This window comes from Strigops habroptila, chromosome 5 (assembly GCF_004027225.2).
Source record: "Strigops habroptila isolate Jane chromosome 5, bStrHab1.2.pri, whole genome shotgun sequence".
Lineage (NCBI taxonomy): Eukaryota > Metazoa > Chordata > Aves > Psittaciformes > Psittacidae > Strigops > Strigops habroptila.
Genome location: NC_044281.2, coordinates 33,416,952 through 33,434,763, shown reverse-complemented (window position 1 = coordinate 33,434,763; position 17,812 = coordinate 33,416,952). Strand labels below are relative to the sequence as shown.

Sequence of the window (17,812 nt, the reverse complement as noted above, 5' to 3'; positions counted from 1 at the left end):
CACCTTAATTGGGCAATGTACATTTAATTCAAGTCAGCATTTCAAATGACCACAATCCTTAATAAAAGAGCATCTCCTTGTTGAACAGTATTTGCAAGGGAACAAAGCCTTTGCTCAAGTTTGAAGGGGAACTGGCTTTCGCTCCCTCCAAGAATGACAGAGACAATTTGTTAGTTCCTTTAGCTTCTAAAATGCAACATAACTGAAATGCTGTTATAAAACATGTAAATAAATTCCATCTGCCAGTGTCATCCAAGTTTGATCTACACAATTTTCTGCAGTAACCTTCCCAAAGGCATTCTTTCATTAAAAAAAAAATAAAATAATTACAACATCATTTGAACCAGCAGAGATTGTTTTAATCAATGAAGTTAAGCTGCTGTAAAACATATTAAAATTTTCTAAGGTTATCTCCCTCTGCTCTTGGGGAATTAAAAAAAACCGAAACAACCCAACAAACAAATGCTACAGGTGCATTTACATTGACTTAAAGTGTTTTTATTAACAGTACAGCTCAGCTACCACAACTTCTGTTTATTTCTTTGACAACAAATCTGGGAGATCCAGTGATATTTTCTTTCAACATGGCTGCAAAACCAATGCACAAGCAATATATTCACATTTCTGTTTCATGAACTGTACATAGACTCCACAAACACAAAGAATAAAATGTCAAAATCTTACCTTCTGCACTATTTGACTTGGAAGCTACTTGTTCTGAGGCACCATGAGTACTTTTTTGTCTTACTGGATCACTGTGGTTTGTGCTTAACACATTTTCTCCTAGCGATGTGGCAGACAGTGCAGCATACTTGATATTTGAGGTCTGAAATGATTGTCAAAAATCACTAAAGTGATTGTTTTGCTTAAGGAAATATTGAAAGAATTTCCCTTTTCTATCTGAGCAGGAAAAGAAATCCATTCCCGATAGAGGAGAACAATATGTTTGAATGTTCCATTTGTCCATCTTTAAGTCCTATTTTGACAACGGCACTGTTTATTTCTAAACTTAGCAGCTTTAAGAATCTACTAATATAGCTAGTTTTCTCTGAGATTTTCTTAGTAGAGTACTAACAAACAATTCTGGTTCTCCAGAGATAATATCACTTACCTTCACATGACCGTTTAAAGAAGGTGAGCCTTTTTTACTTTCCGATTGCATGCCATTAACGTGGACTTCAACAGGAGTCAAGCCTGGTGGTGGAGATGGAGTATTCTGACTATAATTAGGTACTCCAGACAACAGAATACTCGTTAAGGTAGCTTGGGCAGTGGATGGTATCATTAGGTGTGGAATAGCAGAAAAACCTGTAACGAAATTTGGTCATGTTCTGATTAAGTTTCTCATTTAACCTTCTCAGGCATTATACTACTTTATATAAAATCTCTATCTTTATGTAGTCTTGATACATACCTAAACAAGTTTCCATTAGAATTGTATGCTAAAACCATAATGCTTTATCTAACTATTACTTTGTAGGTTAACAGTTTTCTCTATTATGTAAGATGAAAGCATTGCATGTGACAGCATGTTGTAAGTTTATATTAAGTTATAACTTAAATATATTTACTCATCTGTCTTAAGATAAATTTTGGAATTATTAAAGTTCTAAAGAATTAATGATTCCAAACTTTTCAATTGTCATTCTAATGACTTAGTGTTGACCAGTTCCTTTAATTCACATTTAACATCTACCAACCTGTGGTATTTGTGTTGGCAAGAGATGTTGCCCATAACGTGGGACTAGGTGTGCCTGAACTTGGACTTTGCAGGGGACTCACAGAGCTATTAAGGGCATTCAACAGAGAGTTCGGAGCAGTTGATGTGTTGACTGACAGGGCTGTTGGACCTAAAAGACCTGCAAGAAATTGTGCAAATCAATGTTTAGCTAAAACTTAAAAAACATATTTCACAAAAGTACCAATTAGAACCAAACAAAACGCCACTAAATTGCACCAGCATGTATTTTACAAACAAATTTTAACAATAAACCTGCTGTTAACTTGGTGCACAAAGCACATTAAGAATGCTTATTCTTAAACTAGGAATTACATATCCAAGAAGAACTGGAACATTATCATAACAGAGTCTGCACCAGCTGCATCTCTGCTTCACCATCTCTTTGTATCCCCTCTATTACTTCTGTCAATTTATTTCAAAAGAAGCATCAGAGAAAAGAAAGCAACTGCACTACAGAACCTTACTTTTATTTCAGACAATAATCTTTTTCTCAGAAGCTTATATGAATGAAACACTACTTCCATACTAAGAACTATTCAATTCCTTTTTGCATCTTCAATAATGACTGCAAATCATCCCTCAATGCACTGCTTATTCCCAAAGCATTTCCTCAAACCAGCTCTTCATGTAAGAGCATTCACAATGCAGTTCAGCACCATACTCTGAAGAGGTTAAAAAACCAACCCTAAATGCGGGTATGACAAGAACATTCACAAAAGCAGCATTAAAAACCACAGTCAAATGACACAAACACTTGCCCAAGTGTGTGTCTCCCAAGAACACATGTGACATGGAATTATGCAACACTCCTGGATGGCAGGTCACAAAGGAACACAGTGGTTACATGAGAACTCTGAGTTACATGAGAACCAGTGTCAAGATTTGTGACAAAGTTCTTCTGGGAGTGCTTGGTTCTCTATATATTTCTGGTAATAGAGTACTTCCAGAGCTTGAAATTAAAAGTGTAATTCCAAGTCTGGACTATACATTTCTTCTATAAAATTACATTAAGATAGAAAGCTTACACATTTCTGTCCTAAATTTCATACTGATAAGTAAGGTCTATACTAGTGGCATGTGCATCTCCCAATTACAGCAAGATACTGCCAGCACTGAAATGTGGTGTTAGCCACGTTAATGTTCATGGTACTGTTGACAGGCTTAAGTACCTACCCAAATTCAGGACAGTCTAAGACATCACAGTATTAATGAAGATACATATTTAATTTGAAAATGATGTTTCTTAAAGTTGTAAAAGCAACATCCTACTCCACCTGTATTTTCCCTTTCTCTCACTTTCAGCTGAGCTGTTTACAAGCTTCGTAGGATTTTCCACAGAGATGAGTCACACACCTGATTACAAAAGTATTGGAGGAAGTTTTATAGCAACAAGCCCTTGAAAGGCCAGATGCTTTTGGAATTCTCCAATGCTTTAACATGATTCCTTATGCAAAACACACATCTGGTCCTTTTTCTAGTACAAGTGAACTGAGTTTCAAGCAAGATTAAAATAAATACATACATACATATATATAGAGAGAGAGACTATAATGCATACCAAGTCCAGTGAGTCCTAGTCCTGCGGAGGACAAGATATCCAAGCCAGGACAAGACAGACCAACAGGGCACGAGACAGTAGAGGGATTTGATGCTACGGTGACTCCACTACTTTCAAGTCCCAAGAGACATTTCCGTGCCTCATACATATTTAAGGCATTTCGTTCAACACTTTTTACAATCACAGACTGTAGGGAAAGAAAAAAAAAAACAAACCAAACAACAAAACAACAAAAAATTAAAACCAATAACTGATAACTATGCAACACGAATCTGCAACACACAACTCTTCTTCATACTTCTTTCATGGCTATTGGTAATATAGCAGTATGAGACAGCATGAGATAATGTCCATTAGTTGGCTTTGATAGTAGGTTTAGGGATTTTTTTTATGCACCTGGCAGCAAGAATGATGAAAGACCTTTCTGTTTAAGAAAAGTAATTACTGCATCTTGGTGCTATCTGATATACTAAATTTTAAATGCACAGAGATCTAGAAGTGAATCACCATTCAAAATCTTATCTTCTTTTATTCTGAGGTCTATACCTCAAAGTGGACAAAAAGTTGTTCATATTAAATTCAGCTATGAAATTCATAGCTGTCTGAGGAAAAAATGCCTGCAAAATTAAATTACAAAACCCATTATTTCTTTCTTGTACATTCTCTACACAATGTTCCTTTGTATTGATTTCATATATCCTTACACACAGAAGCTTACTTATTGACACAACGGAATACTCATTTAATACTTTGAACTTTTTGTCTGTTACGGCATTACATAAAGCAGGTAACTGAGTTGCCTATCCATACTCACCCAAATATTGTACAAATGAACACCTCCCATTAGAAGTATTTTGTAATTCTGTTTCTCATGGTTCTTTTCAGCATCTTGTGTAGAACACAGTCAGACTTCTCAGTCATATTATTTAGGGTTTTTCTTTTGGGTTTTTGGGGGCTTTGGTTTTTTGTGTGTTTAATTCTGACTGCTGAAGAACACTGCAGTTAAATGGAGAGCTGCAATTTAAGACTAATTTCTTTAAAAAGAAATCAAGGGTAGTTCTAATCAGATACAGTTTGTCCCCTCATTTATTTCTTTTATCAGTATATTCCATATAACAGCTAATATCTGTATTGTAACATTTAAGCTGGCATTTCAAGCAGAAAATACATAATACCTCTTCCAGTTTATGATCCATCAGATGTGTCAAAGTCACCAGCTCTGAAAAGTTGACATGAAAGCCTGAAAAGAATATATTAGCTTCTTACCAACCTTGCTTGGTTGCTTTGGCTTTGGCTTAATGCTTATGAAGACATCTAACTGCTCCATTAGCTGTGTTATAAACTGTGGTTCTACTTCAATTTCTTCCTTCATATCAAACATGAGCACAAGTGGAAGGCAACCCTAAAAAGATGCAAAAAAAAAGGTAAAACTTGTAATCTACCCTTTTCCCATGAAAATCCTAGCAGTAAGATGAAACAGATTATAACAGAAGTACATCATAATACAGTCAGTTCTGAAAAAGTATCAAAGATGAAATTTTAAGTAAATCCACTTCCTTGTATGCAAGAATACAGGTGTATATTTCTACCCTGGGATTCTGAACAAACAGTTTGATGGTATAAGGGTAAAATGACTTGTTGAATATTTGACATTCCAATCAGCCCACATGCATCCTGTATTAGCTATTTATACAGACTTAGAAGAGTCCAGATGGTTCAAATTCAGAAACCACTAGTATCTATTAAATCTGAACAAAACACTGTCAGGAATTGATAGCAGGACTCTCATATACTCCAATAGCTCACTTTAAACTATAGTTGAGATAAGGAAACACAATTCTGAGAAAATGTCTCTGTAAGTCACCATTGCCTGAGTCTTAACTTCTACATTTCTCTTCCCCTGTCCTAGATCTGCTAGATAAGTATTTTCCAGTGATACGGATGACATCTCTAAAATGCTTGAAATATTGAAACTTTAAGTAATAAAAAAGTGTCCCTAAAAAAACCCCCAAACTGAACAAAACCTCAATGGTCACAGGATATCTAGAAATTATGAAATTGCAACTTTTAATAAAATAACAAAAATAGAGGGTACAGTCAGTGAAAAACAAATCCTACTTTTTGTGATTTTAGATTCACAATGAAGTAAACTGTTATATGTATTAGGGAAAAAAACACAGTAAGATACATTCATGAAAGTGGTCTTGTTTAATCAGTTACCTGCTTTTGCTTCAGAATGAAAAACAACAAATGAGAGAGTTTATTCTTCAGATCACTAGTTCACTATTATTTTATATTTAAATAGGACTTCTCAACAGTACCACCTACAGCTACATAGCACTTCCCAAATTTAAATTAAAATATAATTTTAAATTAAGGAAATTTAGAGCAAGGCACCTTCACAGAATCCTAGAATGGTTTGGTTTGGAAAGGACCTGAAAGATCATCTGGTTTCAAACCCCCTGATATGACAGGGACACCTTCTTCTAGATCAGACTGCCCAAAGCCACATTCAGTCTTGCCTTAGACATAGAACAGGAACATTTCCAACAAGACTCCAAACCCCTCTTGCTTAAATAAGTATTTAATTTTAAATCACTATGTATTCTTTCTTCCTTTTACAACTTGCCCTCATCACTACTATGAGTATTGCCATAATCACAACATTGAATATATTCCTGCAAGCAATATGCTGATGCTTATTCTTATTATATATTTTATTATATATTCTTATTATATATGCTAAGACTTGCAATGATTGTCAGAGATAAGGGCTATTCACAGTTCATACACCATAGAGTTAATAGCTTTCCCGATAAAATTAGTTACTAGTTGATATTAAAAGTTTCCATTTAGACATACTGATAAGCAATTTTTGAAGTCAGCACTAAAGCATTACATGTGTCCTACTGTAAGGTATCTATGCAGTGCATAGCATTCTCTGTTAACGTTGTAAACTCTGGCTCAGATTTAGTCTTTTATGAGAATTACAATCACAATACCTTAGAAGTTCAGAAAAAATGTTATTTCTTTCCTTGGTATTGATGTTCAGGTGCTTCTAGATAGCTATTTCTAAGAGCTCTGCAGAGATGAAATCACTATTTTTAAATCCCCTCTCCAATTCCATAGGACACTTGTGTTGCCTAGCTGTGAAACAGCATCAGCTGTTAATCTGACTGAATCAGAGGAGCTGGCAGGAGGCAATAACAATGGTGACCATGGTGAGAAGGCCAGTATATACAGTCCCATCTTGCAGAAAATCATTCCAGAATACAAAAATCTCATTCCACTGAAAAATGCCCAAGAATAAAATAAAAAAATAAAAAAAAAAAAAAAAGAAAAAGAAAAAAGAAAAAAGTGAATTGAAATTTACTTCAAAAGCAGCTGAGAAAGGCTGCAGCACGTAGGTATTGGCATGGGTGGCATATTTTTTTTTTTAATCTGAAGCTGAAAAATACTGCTTTTTTACTAAGTTAGAAATTGAAAGTAAGTTTTTATCTAGTTAGTCACTTCTTCCCTCAGCTTTTAAAATTTTTATGGTTTAAAAATATATATTCCGTCTTCGCAAAACTTGTTTTTAGTACTTGTTTTACAAACAGAGCTGGAAACAACAGGTTCAGGTCATGTAATACCTGTGAGTCGAAACAGACCAAGTCTCCTGGTCAGTACAGTTTTTTTAAGGGTAATACAGTGGATGTGATGTGGGATACTAAGTTGTACTGATGTGTTTGGGATTAAATCAAGCTTCAATATTTTAAAACCCCCAGCCCTTACATAATTCTAAGTTTCTAGACTAAAGGTGTACTTTGATGTTCATATGATAGCTTGTCTGCATTTCCTTCTACTTCATGACCCTCCAGAAAAGTGCTATTCAAACCTCACCAAGGAAATGCATAGAATAAGGATATCTCTTACTATTTTCAGACAATAGTATCCTAGAATATAATAATCATAAATATAACTGTATAAACAGAAAAGTACCGTATTTTTGTTTTCGACACTACAGCAAGGCACAGTGCAATGTAAGAGATGTGGACTTCTGGATCTTAATGGTATCATGGTTTATCCTGATACCAGCTTTGAACTGGATTTGAGTCCAATACTCCCATGTGTTATTCATAAATATCCATATATATATATAAATCCATGTACAAACATTAGTACTACGATGTCTAAAGGCTCCTGTGAAGCTAAAAGACCAATATAACAAAAATCTGTACTAATAACATTCATCACCAGAGCTATTTTTATAACAGGTCTTGTAATATTGAGACTATGGTACTAGTAAGAATTTAAGACTACAGAATGAGTAATTATTTCCTATGGTTCCCCAGTTTCCTTGAAAACTCGCCTACGTAGGAACTAAGAAATTCCTGCTACTTCCTCCCAAATGAAACCTACTTATCTGACGAACATAAAAAAGGCAGGTTGGCAAAACAAAGTAAGCAACCCACCACCCAACAACAAAACCTTCCAAAAATCAGCCTTTCACTCAGAAGCATATTGTTATTATAAGTGTGAATCACTTATGTTGCATTTATTTTACCAAGTTCAATTTCAAATCGTGACACCAGAGATCAGAAATATTTTAGCTAACTGCAAATACTCACGAGTCACTGACAAAAATAGAGCACTCAGCTGAATCAGCTTTTTGCAATGTGAGTAGTGATGCTTCCTTTCTAAGGCTAACTTATACTTGACCCATGAATAAGTGCAGAATGAGCATATTTTCTATAATATGGCATTTTTTCAAGCAAGTTTCACTGAAAGCATTTACCATGAGGTATTGCCTAGCAAGACAGACAGACTCAATTGTGCCCTGGAGGTAGACAGTGGATTTCTTCTGTGGGTTACTAGGGTCAGGGAAGTGGATCTGAGCACCAGTCCTCTGCATGATATGTTTGATGTTACTGCCATTTCGACCCATCATAAAGAGATGATGCTGTGCTGCAATGTCTAGTTGTGTGCTCACAGGGATTGCAGAGGCCAGGCTCCCAGCTAGGTGTTCTAAAAGCATGGCTGTTCCTTCCTGTGGGGGAAATGCAAGAAAGCGGTGAAACAATGCTCACAGGCATACAAACCAACATTACAGAATGTTTCCTCACTTCTCCTACATTCCACATTCAAGACAAATAAAACTCCATTTTGTTTAAAAACCTAATTGATTTGTTAAAGGTAATGGATGGACTAAACTCTACCTACTATTCCTATTTCATGACCAAATGCAGTGTTTAATTACCATTGCAAGCAATAAGACAATGTCAAATGGTTGGATCTCAATAGACCTTCTGTGCCCACATACAGCAATAAGAAAGATGATTGAGCTTTGGGTAGACATACTTGCAAAATGTGTCTTTTAATTTTGGCCTAAGATGTTCTTACTGGCTTGAGATACACCCATCCAAGACCATATCAATCTGTCACACTGCCAGTTCTTAACAAGGAAAAATTTTATTTTATTAAGGTAAATAGGCTCATAGCAGTTCCTTTACTCCACTGTCAAATTTCCACCTCCCAATACAGAAGACCAGTTTTATTGAATGTTAGGGCAATTCTCAAGGTTATATACTTGAGTGCACATTGAGAAGATCAAAGCATGAGGAATTCATGGGGTGGGTGGGCTTGTTTTGTGGTTATTTTTGTTGTTGCTTTTATTTTGTTTGTTTGGTTGTTTTTCTTATTAAAAGATGAGTAAGATTACCCAAAACCTGAACAGGTGTGCAAGAGATGAAAAACAGATTGAAAGCTTAGCAAAAATAATGCTAAATCCTAAACTTAAAACTATTTTCTATGCATTTTTACACCTCACCTACACCAGTTATTTAAAAAAAAAAAAAACCAAACAAAAAAACCCCAAAACAACAAACAAACGAACCCCAAACCCTCAGGCTTCCAAAGTGACCATACAGTAACATGTATTGATGAGGCAGGATATAACATCAATAGAGTTCCTAAGTATCTAAACTATGAATCTGTTTATGACAAGCAGAAACCTATTTAAGAAGACACATTACCTTCACAGCACTAGTGTTGTTTTGTGACCCTCTGACAATGACTGTAGCACCATACATTCGAGAGCGTTGTTTAAAGGAAACTGAAATATTATATGTCTGACATATATGCTGAATTGTGGGAGAATTAGGATCTGGGATTGGTTGGAGAATTCCAGCAATAGGCAATTCAAACATGAGTACCAATGGAAGCAGCTCCTACAACAACAATGAAGAGCAAATATTGAAAACTAAGTCATACTCACTAAAACTACAACAATTTTATTACTGAATTATAATATATCAGTCAGTGATGATTATGGACATAATACATCCTCTGTCCAGGATTCATTGATAAAAATATTATCATGTCTTGAGTTGGAAAAAGGCACCGACTCTTCCAGGGAACAGTTTTTTGGCTTGCACAAGGTTTTTTTTTTTTGTTTGGTTTTTTTTTTGTTTTGTTTTGGTTTTTTTGTTTTGTTTGTTTTTGGTGGTTTTTTTTTTTTTTTTTTCACAGGTTGGATTTTTTTTGTGTTCCTCTTCACCCACCCTGAAGTCAGCTACACAAACATCACATCAGCTTTAATATCTGTCAAGACCAAGGTTGTGCAAGAGACATACCTGACTACAACTACAAGTTTTAATAATTAGATTTATAATTATCCATGGCAGAATACACAGACATGTCAAAACTAGAAGGTAAAGATAGAAAAGCGCTACAAGTGGAGAATGGAACTGAATTCCACCAAATTATTTACACAAATTATATGTCAAAATGGTTAAACTAAAAAGGCAGTAATTGCCTTTTCCAAGTTATAGATCCACACAGAATGCCTGAGCTTCTACAGGCCATCTGTTGAGGCTAAATTAAGATGTAATTTTAAACACTGTGTGGGATACTTTATTATATCTTGTTTATACTGTAGACTTTGTGTTCAAGGTCCACCTTGCGCTAGTTAAAAGTTTGGCCAGTGTGCAAATCACTGCTTTTATAATACCTTTCACGTTTTACTCATATGGATACTCACATATGTTCCTCTATTACTGCTGTCAGAAGACAGAGCCAGAAAACCTTAAGGTTCTCAAAACTATATTTTTTTTTTTTCCCCCATTTCAAGTGTTTTCAAGGGAATGCTATACTGAAATAGACTATTACCCGAATTCTAACTCTTGCAGACTCCACTCCAGCTGGCTGTCCTGCAATAGACACCTGGAAGAGCAAGAATATAGAAAACATAGTATCACATTTTCAAATGAGGCACTGGAAGAGTTATTCAGGTACTTAAATTCTCTTAGAAAAAAAATAATAAAAAAAAATTAAATCAACACTTCTTTCACACCCAGTGACATCTTAAGTGTTCTCTAAACAATAGCTGAAAACCAAAACCAGTTAAAAAAGTAATCTATGAATATTATAGCATATTAGGTTATATAGGCTTCAATAACTAGAAAAAAAAATTGGTATAGCAAACAAAACAGTAGTTTAGATCAAATTAAGAATTACTACTGAGTACACATGTGCTCAAGGCTAATACTCGACAACAGTCCATTTCCTTGAACATTTTGAAATTAGTCTATTTTGCTCAGCAGCCACTCAGATGCACAGAAGGGAATTCTAAACACAGTGGTGAAAGACTTGAACGTTCCAGTAGCATCAGCATTACAAAAAACCGTACAAACCTGGTTCAATGACTTATTCCAAGAAAGTTGAACTCTTACAATAGGGCATCTAATTTTGCTGGCTATCCACCAAGTTTAGTTTTCAACTAAGTTACATCATAAGCCAAAAGCACCAAATTAATCAATATTCTAAATAGGTCAGGTGTTGAACAGGAAAAACATTTACAAAAACAGTGATTTTCATACCCCTTCTCTACCATTTGCACTAAGTTGTTGACTTCTATATGCTCAAAATAATGTTAATTTAAAAAAATTAAAATGATTCATGAGTCATCATGAATTGTTTCCATCTGTTTTTAAAGATTTGCTCACTTTGGACATCCTGTGCTTTCCACAGGGTGTAAACACCAAAAATCTATTTCCCTGCCAAAAAACCCAAACTGACAAAAGTAGTAGTAGTAGTAGTAGTTTAGAAGTTTCTTATACTTTCAGGAATTTCAGTATAAACAAGTTAAATAGTAAACAATACTTACTTGGTTGCTTTTCTCTGCTTGATTATTCCTATTTGAGTCTGGAAAATGGATATGGCATCCTGTTTCCTCCATCACCTTTTTAATATTATTGCCACCTTTACCTATCACATGAGAATGTTCTGTATGCGAAACATCCATCTTCAAGGTTACCCGATTGCTCTGGAAATCAAGCACCCATGATTAGATTTGTTCACAGCAGAACCTGAGTATTTTAGAGTAATGTAACTTCAAGGATGACATTCAAAATTGTATTTCCAAAGCAATTTTTGCTGTGGCTTAACCAGCTTAGCTTCTACTCAAGTAAGATGTTTTTAATATAGATCTTAGTCAGATGCTAAACCATTCACATTTTCTTTTCAGTGAGAAAATAACAAAAATATATACCCCAAAATAAACCTTCAAAAAAATGTCTAAGGCTTTTAAAACACGTTCTAGCTTTTATCAGCTGTGGCTTACATGTCCTTTGGCAATCCACTCTAATTTATTTTAATTCTATGTTCTTGCAATTGCAGTCACACACCTGTGTCTGACCTATCAATCACAGGATCATATGATGCAGACTGGCAAATCAAAGCCATAGGACCTAAAATAACAGGGTTTTCTGCTCCATTAACAAACATTCCAGATTTTACTAGCACATCATTTTTTAAAATACATAAGCACTGCCTACAGCTGTTGTTAAAAGCTGTATTGTTAACAGTCCATAATAATGTTGTTAATAGTTGTTAGAAAAACAGTGCTTATCACTGGAGTGAGTGTTCCTTTTGGCAATCTGTTCAGAGAAACAAAAAGTTGGCATACAACTACACAGAAGCCATACACACTGCCCCAGAAGTCTTGCTATTCAATGAAAAGAAAATCTGATGAACATATGAAACCCCTGGACAAAATCTAAATGTTTTAGAAATTCCAGTCCTAATGTTTCAGAGTATAAGAATGCAGTAACAGTTAGCAACAGAATTGCATAAATGCTCCTGAAACCGAACTTCAAACAGAAACAAAATTTTAGGTTTGCTGAAGTCACTGCATTATCTACTGTTTGCAGTGAAGCAAACTGCATTACTTACTGTTTGCAGTGAAGTATTTCAGATTTTCAAGTAAAAACCCCAATCCAGTGAAGAAACTGTGCATGCTTTTAATCATATGGCTGGAAATACTATTTCTATATAGTTCAGATCCAGAAAAAAATTTTCTTGTAGCATGTTTACATATGTGTGTATACACCAAATATCAACATCCAGAAGGAATACATTGGAGACTTTGTTTCAGAATGTCCATAAGTAACTTCTGTTTAAATGAGCCCATTGAAAGAGATCAATGTCATCACAAAATGGGGGGATAAGGTGTCATTCTGAAGAAGTTCTTTCTTACTTTTGTGTCCAAGACAGACATGATTTTCTCCTTCGCTTCTTTAACGTTTTCCTTTTTTCCAGAGACTTTAATATGTGGATCTATAAAAGACAGACAGACTTGTAAGCAAAATACAGTAAAATATCTACCAAAATCTTCCTAATTGCTTAAATAAATTTGCATCCATTATTTATAGCTCAGTGATAAACTGTACCATCAATCTTTCTTTGAATTTCAGCACCAAATGTATTGCTCCATCCCTTCAGTCCTATGATTAGGATTATCAGATAAGTTCATCAAACATGATAACCAACTTCAAAAGAAATCAAATGTTGAATGTACATCACAGTATTATAAGTGTTCTCTGCAATGCAATTATGTATCTAAGCCACTATGTCTTCTCAAACAAATATTGACAGAGGACAACTAACAGCTTTTTGACAGCCTCACTCAAGCTTAACAAAGACAATGTCTATGAAAAAAACCCCCAAACTCAAATCCACTCTCATCATCACTTCATTATATTTAGCCTCTAGAACTTTGCAGTTTTAACCTGGCAATAAAGGTGGCTCCACCAGAAGTTTTCTACTTGAAGTTATTAAATCAAATTTAAATGAAATTTTAATAAATCAAATTTCTAAATTGTCAAGTTTATAAATTAAGATTTGCTACTAAGCTATATACCAGGAGGAACAGCAGCTGATAGCTGTTTTTGCCCAGCGAGATCTAAAAATATTGGTTCTACAACATACTTCAGTTTACATTATAATTTTCAGACCATTGTCCTTAAACAGTAGGTGGTGGTGTGCTGAGCTATCAGGTACTGCATCCTGGAATATACACCTGGTTGGACAGTACAGAACTGACTTTGGAACTAGATCAATTACTCAGAAAGAGTGTGAAAATTACACGAGATAGTTTAGTAGCACCATCTGGTGTCCGGAAGCATAAAGCGCCACAATGCAAAATTACTGTCAAAACATTAAATATAGGTTCAATTAAAGCAAACAAAAATATTTAAGTATTAGAAACAAGGATATGATTTTGCAGGTTATGCCAATTTCTCTTTCCCCAATTCTTGAGTTGTCTGCCCTTTTTCAGTGTAACACTGCTTTTTCTCCTGTGGTGGGATGAATTGTTCTCAAAAAAACCCATAAAATTCTAAAACCTCTTCTGGCTAGTGAATTAATTTAATTCATTATGCTAGGCAGATACATACATGTCAGGGTATGTGAAAATAAATATACTCTCAATAGCTGTAACACGACGTATCTGCCTTTCCCATTATCTCAATGATTGAAAAAAGTCACTTCACTACTGAAGAAATGCCAAAAAATACAGCTTTAGATTGTAAACCTGTTGTATTCAATTGAAAATTGAAACTGTTTAAGCCATGTCTGGATACTCTTTTCATTCCAACAACAACAACAACAAAAAAAAAATCTCTAGTCTTTACCACTGGGAAGTTCTGAGCACATTAGGCTGAAGATACAGAAACACTGAAGGGATTTGCTGCCAAGTTTCATGAAAGTCAAGAAAAATGCATCATTTCGAGTTCTGAGAAACGTATATTTCATTTTAAAAAATGAAACAACTACAGTTGCAAAAACATGGTATGAACATTGAATCTACAGAAGCTCCAAAAATCTGCTGCTTCAGCCTTTACACAAGGTAGCAAAGTGAAAAAAAAAAAAAAAAATCCAAAATTAACAACAAAAAGAACCCAACCCCAAAACAAAATAAGTCTTAAGGGCAATTCTTCTTTTCTAAGTTGACAGTAAGCCATGTGGTTCTAATGTGTTTAAGCTGTGAATGATATCTGAAGTGGATGTCACAGGCAGAAATTCCCAGAAGCAGATTCTAGCATACTATGTATGCCCCAAGTGCTCTTTCGAAGCAACCAGGAAAAACACAAAATCCAACCACCATCACTTTGGGGTTGATTTTTCACATATTTGCGAACATTGTATTTTAATACACATTTGGTTACAACTATGAAAAATATCTGAAATCAAGCCTGTCATCCTCTTAGTACCAAAGAGGATGATTACCATTCCGTAATACTATTTGTTTAGCCATGGGTGAAAATATATCTTAGAATACTTATTTTGTCTACTTCTCATCTCAGTTGGATTCCTTTTTTTTTGCCAATACTCACAGCTTAAGCAAAAAATCCCGTATTTCTACATTTAACCTTTCTTTGTTCTTTTTGGAGGAAAAAAGCTCAATTGAAAAAAAAAGGAAAGAAGTGGCCGCTAAGCAAAAAAGAATCCACTGATGCCTGTGACAATTCTAAAATATACTGCAAAATCTTTCAAAATTGGTCTAAAGTACCCTCTCCTTACTTGATAACTTCAATGACACAGTGGTTGGTAATGGATATGAACCGACTCATTTTTAAGTTAACAGAACTCTTCTTTGAGACTTGCTCGCTCTTCAAGGAAACAAAATTTAGATATGACATCTGCTCAAAATCCTGCATGAGAAGAGTTACTTGTAACTAACAGATTTTGAATTCTTTGAACTGGCTTTGCAGGAGTTGAAAGTGCATTGAAATTATGTAGGATCTGCAGGAAAACCAACAGTACTTAAATAGTACTAAATCACTGAAAAAAATAGATCACTTTAGGAATTCATTAAAAACATATAGAGGCAATTAGATTGTGTAATCTGATTTTTTGTATATTACAGACCTTTAAATTTCTTACATATACCTCTCTGTGGAATCAATTAGCTTGCTTGCATAATTTCCTCTGGAAAGCAGGGAAAAGCAGAAAATTGTCTGCTCTAATGGTTCCTCCGTTTCAGCCTCTCAAGATTTGTGCCTGCTTTCTGATACTTCCCTGGTTCTTCTTCTACCCTTTTTCCCCTCCCTGAGATTAAATAACCCTTAGTTTCAGTAGTGTCTTCCAGTGAATGTCTGGCAAGATATGCTTATCAAATCACCTATCTTTATATAAACTCTCTTTCTGAGCCCAACCCTAAATAATCTCACATTGGACCAATCATTAAGAAAAATGAGCTAGAGAAGCTGCCTGTTTTTTTCCTGGCTAAGTTAGTTATTTTCAAAGTACAGGACTTTCTGTTTTTAAAACACTATACCACAGGCACATTTACCAGGAGATAAAAGGCAAGTTTCCCTCAAGCTTCTTGCAAGCCCAGTGCAGATCAGGCTGCATTTGACCTCAAACGACTGTCTGTTAAATAGAGAAAATCTGTTACTAATGGAATCAGCATTTACCTTCAGTTTCAGCTTTCTGGTTATAATCCAAACTATTTTGTGGAAAAGTCCGAAACTGGATAGTATCTGAAAACTGGCTTTAGAATTCCTATCCAAGCAGGGAGGAAACAACCATATAAGGTCTTTGAGCATCAATACAAGGGAGTAATTAAAACAGTTGACTTATGATTTGTAAACATTTTCTGAAGCTGTTGCCACCAATAAAGAGCCAAATACATTCAAAATGGTTCTAGACAATTTATTACTTCTTTGCACCACAAATTTAGGGTGTTCAGTACTTGAATCTGACAAGTGATGTCTGTTTGCTGTTGTATTTAGATTAGATGGGGCTGAACATAAAACTTTCCCTGCCACCTATTTTACAGGTGGAACTATTTATTCCATGAATTAACAGCTATACTTTTTTTTTAATTTAGAAACAAAAAATACCACCTTGCCTTAAACAAAAATATTTGTTGGACTAAGCTTTACATGTAATATTTGAAACAGCCACAGAGTGCAACTGTTACAACGCGTTCTCAACAAAGTCCAAAACAAGATAAATGGCACTATTAAAAGCATGAAGAGGATTGTCAGGCATAAAGGTATAGCAGGTGTAATGTATGTATAGTATTGTCAGTACAGATAAGCATAAAATCACCCTCCAGTCAGTATCTGAACTGACCACAGCACCGGCACACAGCCTTAACTGGCATGAGACCACCCATCGAACAAGACCAATCCCCACAGAAATGGCTCTTGCTGCAACTCGGACCATAACAATGCCAGTTTTGTCCAGGTGACAACAGCATCTAATCATCAAGATGTGCCATACTTCATCCCTAAGGAACACTAGGTTTGGTATCTATTTTTACTGGGGGGGGGGGGGGGTGGGGGAAAATCCCATTTCCCTGCCCACTCTTCCTCCTACCCCCCTCCCCTTTTTTTTGAATACAGCTGGAAATATACTTTAAGTAAAACTAGAGTTACAGCAAAGAACAGATGCCTACCATGAATGAAGAAATAAGACACCAAAGCTTCACAAACTATTTGTAAACACAGAACAAAGGCTTCAGAAGAAGTCTGTGTTGCTAAAAGCATATAAGGCTCTAGAGCTTTAAATAGAAGTGTAGTATCACAAACTGGAAAAGATTTTGATTCATAAGAAGCAACATGATTAGCGTCTTGCAAAATATAAAAACCTTGCTGTTGTAATCTACCTTTTAATGATTTTGATGGGCAGTATTTTTTTCCCCTAAGAATGGAAAAGATAAAATTAATTTTAACAGATCTCACTCCCCTTCTCAAGAATGGGGGAATATTTACATAAAATAGAAAACTCAAGTTACACAACAGAAAATGCTGTAAATTTTTCTCAACAGTCTTCATTTAGCAGACTTCTGCCTTCAAGTGGTCTTTTATTGCTCCTATCCTCAAATTCCTCACTCTGCACTTTGGCAGAGTTTCCACCTCCTCCGTCTTTGTCCACAGCTATACAAGCAAGCTTCCAGCTTTTTTGCTACTATTGTGCGCAAAATTTCAGAAAACAAAACAAAACTCCTCCAAGCAAAGATATGTTTGTGCCAGTGCAAATGCATCTACACTGATTTTTGCCAGGCAAAAAGTATTTCAAATACTTAAACCATTTAACTGTGTAGGCCTCTCCTGCAATTCAGACATCACATTTAACATCTGCGCGAGCTCTTCAGACCACAGCTATGCATCTAGCTTGTTTACAGGATGAACAGACTTTACTTAAATTACAGAAATAACACTATCCTAAAAATAGCCAGACAA

At 35.2% G+C, this 17,812-nt stretch overlaps 1 protein-coding gene across 2 annotated transcripts in view; it reads right to left on the bottom strand.

Moving 5' to 3' along the window:
* BICC1 (BicC family RNA binding protein 1) overlaps positions 1-17,812 on the bottom strand; it is a 110,456-nt gene that overhangs the window by 15,583 nt on the left and 77,061 nt on the right. For both annotated transcript variants that reach the window (XM_030487918.1, XM_030487917.1), the window contains 10 exons: positions 12,817-12,896; positions 11,446-11,604; positions 10,449-10,502; positions 9,314-9,508; positions 8,077-8,328; positions 4,570-4,701; positions 3,300-3,486; positions 1,701-1,859; positions 1,112-1,308; positions 685-826 (listed from right to left, as the gene is read on the bottom strand). In XM_030487918.1, coding sequence (XP_030343778.1) covers positions 685-826; positions 1,112-1,308; positions 1,701-1,859; positions 3,300-3,486; positions 4,570-4,701; positions 8,077-8,328; positions 9,314-9,508; positions 10,449-10,502; positions 11,446-11,604; positions 12,817-12,837 — 1,498 coding nt within the window. In that variant the 5' untranslated portion in view covers positions 12,838-12,896. The remainder of the gene's footprint in view (positions 1-684; positions 827-1,111; positions 1,309-1,700; positions 1,860-3,299; positions 3,487-4,569; positions 4,702-8,076; positions 8,329-9,313; positions 9,509-10,448; positions 10,503-11,445; positions 11,605-12,816; positions 12,897-17,812) is intronic.